This window comes from Notamacropus eugenii, chromosome 2, assembly GCF_028372415.1.
Source record: "Notamacropus eugenii isolate mMacEug1 chromosome 2, mMacEug1.pri_v2, whole genome shotgun sequence".
In the NCBI taxonomy this organism is placed as follows: domain Eukaryota; kingdom Metazoa; phylum Chordata; class Mammalia; order Diprotodontia; family Macropodidae; genus Notamacropus; species Notamacropus eugenii.
Window position 1 is genome coordinate 2,780,618 of NC_092873.1, and position 8,544 is coordinate 2,789,161.

The 8,544-nt window shown below is 46.8% G+C and overlaps 1 protein-coding gene across 1 annotated transcript; it reads left to right on the forward strand.

Moving 5' to 3' along the window:
* The first annotated feature begins 322 nt into the window (after positions 1-322).
* On the forward strand, positions 323-7,160 carry LRRC55 (leucine rich repeat containing 55). Its single transcript, XM_072638624.1, has 3 exons — positions 323-665; positions 1,584-3,174; positions 6,528-7,160. The coding sequence occupies exons 2-3, from the start codon at positions 2,472-2,474 to the stop codon at positions 6,761-6,763; spliced, it is 939 nt and encodes a 312-aa protein (XP_072494725.1). The 5' UTR covers positions 323-665; positions 1,584-2,471; the 3' UTR covers positions 6,764-7,160.
* The last annotated feature ends 1,384 nt before the right edge of the window (positions 7,161-8,544 follow it).

The window sequence follows — 8,544 nt, forward strand, 5'->3', positions numbered from 1 at the left end:
GGCCCTCCATCCCTAGCTCTGCCCATGGCTGCCTGTTTCCATGTTTCTTGTTCCTTTCCTAATGGTTGTCCCTGAGCACCTCCTCACCCTTCTCTTTTTTCTGCCTTCCCCTATCTGTCCCTGTCTCTGCTTCCTCTTACCCTCTCCCTGTTATTAAGATTCTGTGGGTGGCTACAGTCTCCCAACTGTGTCTTCTTTCCCCTTCTCTCTCATCTTGGTGGGGTCTGTAGCCAGCTCTGCTGTTGCTCAGAGATGTAGAAGCAGTTGCTAAGAGACAGTGAAACGTCAGTACCTGGCCCTCGAGGAAAAAAAGAGAGAGGGAGGGAGGGAGGGGGGAGGAGGGAGAAAGAAAGGGGAGGGAGACCTGGCTGAAGCCACACACTCCAGAAGCCTTGGCACCAGCTGAGTCCAAAGGAGAGGTATTTGGATCCTCTGAACTTTCCTCTGAGCTCCCCTGCTTCTCAGGGAAGGGGGTTGAAAGGCACAGAAGGAGAAATCCTCAGGAGGTGCTGGCCAGGGAGTCCGGAGACATGGAGGAGGAGAGGGAGGGGGAGGGAAAGAGAAAAGGAGGGAAGGAAGGCAAGCTGTTCTCCTGAAACAACCTGGGATTCCAAAAGGGAAATCCTTGTCTGCCTCCACACTGATTGCAGCGTTCCTGGGCCAGAGTGAGTAATTGCTTTAGGGGATAGAGTGAGAGGGAGGATAGGGGGGAGGTAAGGTGCCTGGAAGACCCTGGGGTTGGCAGGACAAAGCTGGAACTGGGGTCATTTTCTTGTGTCAGGAATTGAGTTTGGGAGGGGGCACTGATGCTGGGGTAGAGGACGGGTGAAGAATGGGGCAACAGAAGGGACAGTAGTCACAAAGGGACAATGTGTCTGGAGGGGAAGGGGTGTGAAAGGTAGTGCAAGGCCACCCATGTACTATGTTATTGCTGTCTGGGGGAAGGAGGGGAGCAGGTGCAGGGTGTGGGGGTGGGGAACATTCATGGAAAAGGATGCTGGGAGTAGGGGTGTGTACTGTGTGTGAAAGATGGTAAGGGAAGCTCTGGCTGGCTGTGTGAGGCAAGTGGAGGCAAAGATATCAGAAGAGGTGAGTACCATGAAGGGCGGGCAGCTTAGGGTAGGGGCAAAGGACAGAGCAAATGGAAGGGGAGGCAAGGCTAAGGTTTTTCTGAGATGAGGAGGGCAGCCCAGCCCTAGTGGGTGTGTTATAGAATAAGTAGGCGTGTGTTTGTGCTAATGGGGGAGGGGAGCAATTGGAGGGAAAGGCTATGGAGATAAAGGACTAGCTATACCACAGTGATAGGTGGGTTTGGGTCATTAGAGGGGAGGGGAGATTCTCTTGCCACTCAATTAGTCAGTCAGCAACCATTTGCAGAAGGGGTTCAAGTTTGGAGGGGCCCAAGCTAAGGGGTATGATGTCAGCATCAAGGGACCTTTGAGGGACCTTTGAGATGGACCACAAAGTAAAGGGCATGGAAAGGGAAGGGAGACCATGAGAAGACTATAGGAAGATGCCAGGCAGTAGATGTCTCCTTTTCTGATCCCCCTGCTAAGCATCTGCTCTTTAAATCTTGTTGGCAGATGATGCAGTGGGTACTTCTAACCACTCCCTGCTGAAGAAAGGAAAAGGACCCTGAACTGGGAGCAAGTTCAGAGCTAAGCGCAGAACTAGCTTAGAGGGAAGGTTTCAGATTCTCCCTTTGATGATTCTTCAGTCTTCTCCTGCTCTTGGATCCTCTGGACTCATGGTCTACCCAAACCTTTCCAGTAACATACAGACAGAAGACACCTTCTCAGGCGAGTGCTTTTTCTAGTCCTATTCTCCTTAGTACAGGAAAAGTCTCCCTTGCTAAGGATCCTGCCACCTCCTGGTGGGACACATGGAGACTCACTTCAGCCTGAGTATCCTTCCCAGAAGACTAATCTCTTGTCTCTCTTTGACTATTAAATATCTCCATGAGATGGGTTCTGCAGCCCTGAGTTCTAGGATCCAGAGGACTGGATTTGCTCGCTAAGAGGCTTCAGTGACTTTGAGTAAGTGTTGGGACCTAGGTAGGGGTGGGGAAGGTGCCAGATTGAAACTTCAGCCCTCCCCCTATCCCCCCAGTCAGACACTTAACCAAGAATATCTTGTGATCTTTGATGACTTTCAATGGCCCAGAGAATCCTGGGCCATACTTTCAAGGACTGCTGCCAACTGGTCCCACAGGACTTCTCCCTTGGTTTCTACGGCATTGATCATCTTCCTGAACACCAGGAGCCTTGGCTGAGCCTCCCTGCATTCCCACCAGGTGCCACCAAAGGAACCCTGCTGGTGCTTCTCACCTGGGGAGCCCTTTCATGCTTCCCATGTTTCCAGGCTGGCCAGAGCCAATGACAATCCACGAATAGGAGCCCCACCTCCCCCAGCCCCTGGCCACAATGTAGCTGCCTTCTTGCCCTAGTGACTCTTCTCTGAGACCCAGGGTGATGGGCTCCTCTTGGCCATGCTGCTGCTGGCAGAGGACTGAAATGGGCCCCGTTTGGTCCCAGCTAGTCCGACCTTGCTGTCTGAAGCCAGCCCTGCTGCTGGCCTTGTTCCTCCTAACAGCAGGGCTGGCCCTGGCTGATGCTGTTGCCAGCTGCCCAGTCCTGTGCACCTGCCGCAGCCAAGTGGTCGACTGCAGCAGCCAGCGCCTTTTCTCTGTGCCTCCTGACCTTCCACTGGATACTCGAAACCTCAGCCTAGCCCACAATCGCATTGCCACTGTCCCACCGGGCTACCTCACCTGCTATGGGGAGCTCCGAGTACTGGACCTACGGAACAACTCCCTGGTAGAACTGCCTCCTGGGCTCTTTCTCCACACTAAGAGACTGGCCCACTTGGACTTGAGTTACAACAACTTCAGCCACATCCCTGCTGAGATGTTCCTCGAGGCTCAAGGACTGGTACGCATTGACCTGAGCCATAACCCCTGGCTGAGAAAAGTCCACCCACAGGCCTTCCAAGGGCTCTCCCAGCTCCGAGAACTTGACCTCAGCTATGGGGGACTGGCTTTCCTCAGTCTTGAGGCCCTGGAGGGTCTGCCTGGGCTAGTGACCCTACAGATCGGTGGGAACCCCTGGGTATGTGGCTGTACCATGGAGCCCCTCCTGAAGTGGCTAAGAAATAAGATTCAGCGCTGTACAGCAGGTAGGAGCTAGTCCATCAGGGTTGGGGAAGGGGCAGGCAAGATGCCTTAGAGGAAGAGGGAAGAAGAGATCATATGATCATAAAAATTAATCTATAGAGGATCTTGGTCAGCCCCTTCATTTAACGGGGCCAAAGAAGGAAAGTAATTTGCCCATGGTCACACAAATGATTAGGAGCAAAGACGGAATTCAAACACAGAGCCTCTGATTGGAAACTTAGTGCTCTAGACAAGGGGCCCAGCTACAAGGGTTCTTAGCCGTATGTGTGTGTGTGTGTGTGTGTGTGTGTGTGTGTGTGTGTGTGTGTGTGTGTGTGTGTGTGTGTGTGTCATGGACCCCCTTGAAAGTCCGGGGAAGTCTATTAACCCCTTCTCAGAATAATGTGTTTAAGTGCACATAGGATTGCAAAGGACACCAACTTCATTCAATAAATACAGCTATCAAAATGGTTTTTAAAACAAGTCCACAGATCATGGGCTAAGAATCCCCTCACCTGATATGATTCCTAGAATCATAGATGGAGACCTGGGAGGGAATTTAGAAGTCATCTGGTCCAGTTCCCTCATTTTACCAAGAAGAAAACTGAGGGCCCAGAGAGGACAGGTGACCTCCTCAAGGTCACACAGGTAAGTGACTAAAGCAGGATTTGAACTCTGTCCCCTGACTTCTAATCCAGACTTTTCTTTGCACATCTGTTGACTAAGGACAATGGAAAGGAAATAAGGACCAGACACAAGAGACCCTCCCCCAAGTTGAAATGCTGTAGAAATATGAGTTTGATTATTGCCACTATTATTATGGCTTAGGCTCTACTCCAGACAAAGAGAAGTTATTCTATTCTGGGTGATAACCATATTAGCTTATTTTGCTAGAGTACTTTTCTCACAACAACCCAGTGAGTTGGATAGTGTATTAGCATTCTCATTTTACAGAAGAGGAGGATTCTGGGATCCATAAAAGTGAAGTGCCAAGGGTCTTATATTTAGGAAATGTTGGCATTGGGATCAAACCCAGATTCTCCAAATCTGAGGCAACTTCTATTCCCACCCCCAGCACCACCCCACTGCCTAACTGAAGTTTTGTGGGCACAGCTGGCAGCTAGGCAGAATAATAGATAGAATGTTGGACTTAAGAATCAGAAAGATCTAAGTTGGAATCCTTCCTTATGCACTTATTATCTGCAGGACCTGAGCAAGTCATGTAATCTCTCTTGCCTCAGTTTCCTCATCTGTACAATTGGGAGAATAACATTATCTACCTCACAGATTGTTGTGAAGATCAACTGAGATAAGATATGTAAATCACCTAGCCAATCTTAAAGGGCTATGCAAATGGTAGATGGTATTATCATCAGAAGGATCTCGGGAGAGGGCTAAGGGACTTGGGCAGAATTTTATGGGACATAAGACTGAGATTTGGGGACCCAGAAAATTAAAAAATGACCACAAAGTCCAAGCATATTCTCAGGATATGTGAGTTGAAAGGGTCTGGATATGATACCAAATTGAAGTATTAGTAAAGCCCAAGGGTACCATAAAATGAGTCTGGCTGTGAATGCAGCTACCAGTCACAATCAAACCTGAGACATTTATGAAATACCAGAATTCTGTGCAGAAAGGCTCAACCCAGCAGGATGCTGCAATTTCTCCAAAACCTACCCAATGGCCAAAACAGCAAGATATGGCATATGATCATAGATATGCCTTTCCTGCAGTGTGAGCTAGGAAACCCACTGGGAAAGAGCAGAGGAGTAGAGAAAATTCAAGGGGAACTCAGGGAGGGCTGAGGTGTGGGTGTAGGTGGGCCCAGGACCAGAATAGCATGGGGGCTGTGGGTCACGACTACATCTCTTCCACAAAGCTGTGGGAAGGAACTCCCTCAGGGCCGAAAATAGCTGGAGAACCCACATGTGAGGTTCAGGTGCCTGGGCCAAGCATTAATGGGGATGTATCATGGGATATAGAGAGAAGGGAAGGATGGAGCCATTTCAAACACTGCACAACTCTAGGAGGCTGTTTTCTTTCCCTTAATATGTTCTTAAATTCATAGGAGAAGCTAAAGAAAACAGTTGTTGATGACTTTTTGGAGACAGTAATAAAGTCCCATTTTCTTATTCCCTTCACTTGATTTCTGCCCTTGCTGACCACCAGAGCTTCCAAAGAGAAGGAACAAGCTTTTATTTATTAAGTGCCTACCATGTGCCAGGAGTGCTGAGAGCTTTATGAAAATTGTCCCATGACATAGAATCATAGAGCTCAGAAAGCCTTTAGAAATTATCTTTCTCTTTCTCATTGTAAGACCATGGACTTAGACCTGGACGGGGCTCTGAAGGTCATCTCATAGAACTTCCTCATTTTACAGAGGAGGAAACTGAAGGTCAGAGAGATTAAGTGACTTGCCTAGAGTCACACGGTTAGTATAAAACAAAGGTGGAATTTGATTCAGGTCTTCTTGACTTTGCAAAGTCCAACACTATCCATTACAGCATGCTACCTGATTAATTATACAGATACAAAGCCAAAAGACTAGAGAAGCCATATGTGACTTAAGTAAGATCCCAGTGAAACAGTGGCAGAAGTAAGAGCAGAACCCAGGCTCCATAACTGACTCTCCTGTGTCTTTCTTTGTACCACACTCCTTTATGCCACTAAATTTGAAATTCTATATTCCTCTTTCTTTCTGGCCTGCCATTTCCCCTTCTTGTAACATCCCCTGACCTTACTGCCATGATGTAGCTTCGTCAAAGGTAGGTGATACAATAATGAGTTTGATGAGGCTACTCTGCCTCTAAGGATAATGATACTAAACCACTTCCCAGAAGAATCATGTGAATCAACTAGCAACTTGTTATATAAAGTTTTTTTTTAATCTAAGATTATTGATGTCAAGACAAAGACCCTTCATAAGGCAGTGGCTGTAGGGGTCTGAAATTGTGGAGCAGGATTCTTGACCTGGGTGTTCCCATGCAGAGAAAATAAGTTGACCTGATGAAGTTAGAGATGGTGTGCCATGACAGTTACCTACAAAGTTGTTGTGAAAGTGATCCCAGAAGCTTTGGTTGGGTCTACTGTGAATCCAGAAGGAATCTCGTTTCCCATAGAGAGATCAAAACAACTCAAAATTTACTCCTTAACAGTAGAAAATGCCTGCTGCCCTGACTAAAGATGACAACACTTTGTCATGTGATGTCTAGCTGACATGTAACAAGCACAGGCCTTACCAACAGGGAGCCCCTAATACAGCCTGAGTAGGAGGAGCAAGAATCCATCCCTCAAGGGCACTGAAATGCCCCAGAGATTAGGGCATCTCTTCTCTCCCAATGATCAAAAGGCTTCTCTGATTTTTCTGTTGCAGATTCCCAACTGGCCGAGTGCCGGGGCCCCCCAGAAGTGGAGGGTGCCCCCCTGTTCTCCCTCACAGAGGAAAGCTTCAAAGCTTGTCACCTGACCTTGACGCTGGATGATTACCTATTCATTGCCTTTGTGGGTTTTGTGGTCTCCATCGCATCTGTGGCCACCAATTTTCTCCTGGGGATCACTGCTAATTGCTGCCACCGCTGGAACAAGGCAAGTGAAGAGGAAGAGATCTGACTCAGTTTCCCCTCCATTTTGCTAAGTTCTGCTACCATCAACAATGCTAGGCCAGTAAGAATGAGGAGATCACAGACCCCATTCCATGCCAGCTCCCCACCTCCAGGTCACTGTCAAATTGAGATTAGTCATCAGGAGATGATGCCAATACTCTACCAACCTTCATGTGAATCTTCCAGCTTTTGGCTCTGCTGACTCCTGATGGCTGAAAGCTCAGAAATCTTCAGTGATAAGCCCTTTCCATACCAACATCCTTCAAACTCATTAGGCCTCCTCCTACTCAGCTATTGCCACCAAGAGATAAAACACTTCCCTGGCTTTTGCTAGTCTCCCTTCATTTCTTCATCAGTTGTAGTCAGCTTCAGAGATTAAGGTAATCACCCAGAATAATCACCACTGTCAAGGCCTCATTTCCTGTCATGCACTCAGTTCTCCTCACTTCACAATAGGGAGACCCAAACCCTAAGGGAGCTGGAGAAATGCCATCCTGGGACTCTTGACCATGTAAATTGCACAGGGCAAAGAACTCAGCCAGTGGATGGCAGAACCATAACTAGGGTGGGGCAATTGGGATATTTCCCCAGGGTAAAAAAAATTTAGAGGGGGCATGCCAGCATTTATACTTCAGCAGCATAAACACAACTGAATTTAGCACCTAGTTAACAGGCATAATTAGTTAAAATATATCATTGATATATTAGCGATATTACAATCTATCCTCCTTCACCAAAACTAAATTTGTCTTCAAAATTTAATTTGAGGACATATTATGTGAGATTTGCTCCAAGTTTGCCCCAGGCCCCAAACTTGCTAGTTATGACTCCAGTAAATGGTGATGGAGATATATAAACATGGAAGAAAAATATCTGTTGAGGTTTGGGGGGCAGAAGGAGGAACCATCAATAGTCTAGGTCATGAAGTTAGATATTTTATTCTCACTTATTAAGTAGCACATCTTTCTGAAATGCCCACAAGGGTAATTTCAGTTTTTCAATATTGTTATAATCCTGGAGGTTGATCCAACTTTCCATTAGTATTGATTAGAGATTAACTTAAATCCTGTATTGGATAAATCAAATCTAATGAGCAATTATTAAGAACTTACCCTGTTTAGAGGACAATGGTGCTGATGCAAAAGTAAAACAGAAGCATCTCCTGCCCTCAAAGGGTTTATATTTTACTGGAATGAGACCATATGTAAGCAGTTGAGTAAACACAGATTAATTTGAGGAGGAAAGGGAGTACTAAAGACCAAGTTCATCCAAAAAGATTTCCATGAGCCGGAGTGTAAACTGAGCCTTGAAGGAAGCTGAACATTCTAAGGAGCGAAGGTGAGTAGAGAGCAAAATTGACCGGGGAGGGATGGGAGAGATAGTGTCAGTCTGAGTGAAGGCATTGAGAGAGGAACTAGAATATGGAGCTGAGATAGTGGCCATGGGGGGGAGCAGGTAGTAAGGAGGAGAAAATCTAAAAAAAGAGGCTGGAGTATTTCCAGAGTTTGGAAAGTATTAAATGCCAAGCTGAGAAGTTGGTATCTGATCCTAAAGGCATAGGACTCCTTAAAGGTTCTTGAGCAAAGAAGTGACATGGGCTAACCGAGAGTCAGTTAAACTTAGAGATCTATTTTAAGGAAGGTAAGCCCAGAATAACACATTCTGGAGAATCACTCAACAATCCTTGAGATAAGTACTTCCTAAGTACTTGGGAAATACAGTATACTAGGCACTGTCTATCCCTAAACACCAGCCACAGTGCTCTGCACACTGTAGGCTTTTAACAAA

Coding starts and splice junctions, on each gene's coding strand:
- LRRC55 (XM_072638624.1), top strand. CDS start 2,472: ATGGGCTCCTCTTGGCCATGCTGCTGCTGGCAGAGGACTGAAATGGGC. Junction 3,175..6,527: donor GATTCAGCGCTGTACAGCAG/GTAGGAGCTAGT, acceptor TTTCTGTTGCAG/ATTCCCAACTGGCCGAGTGC.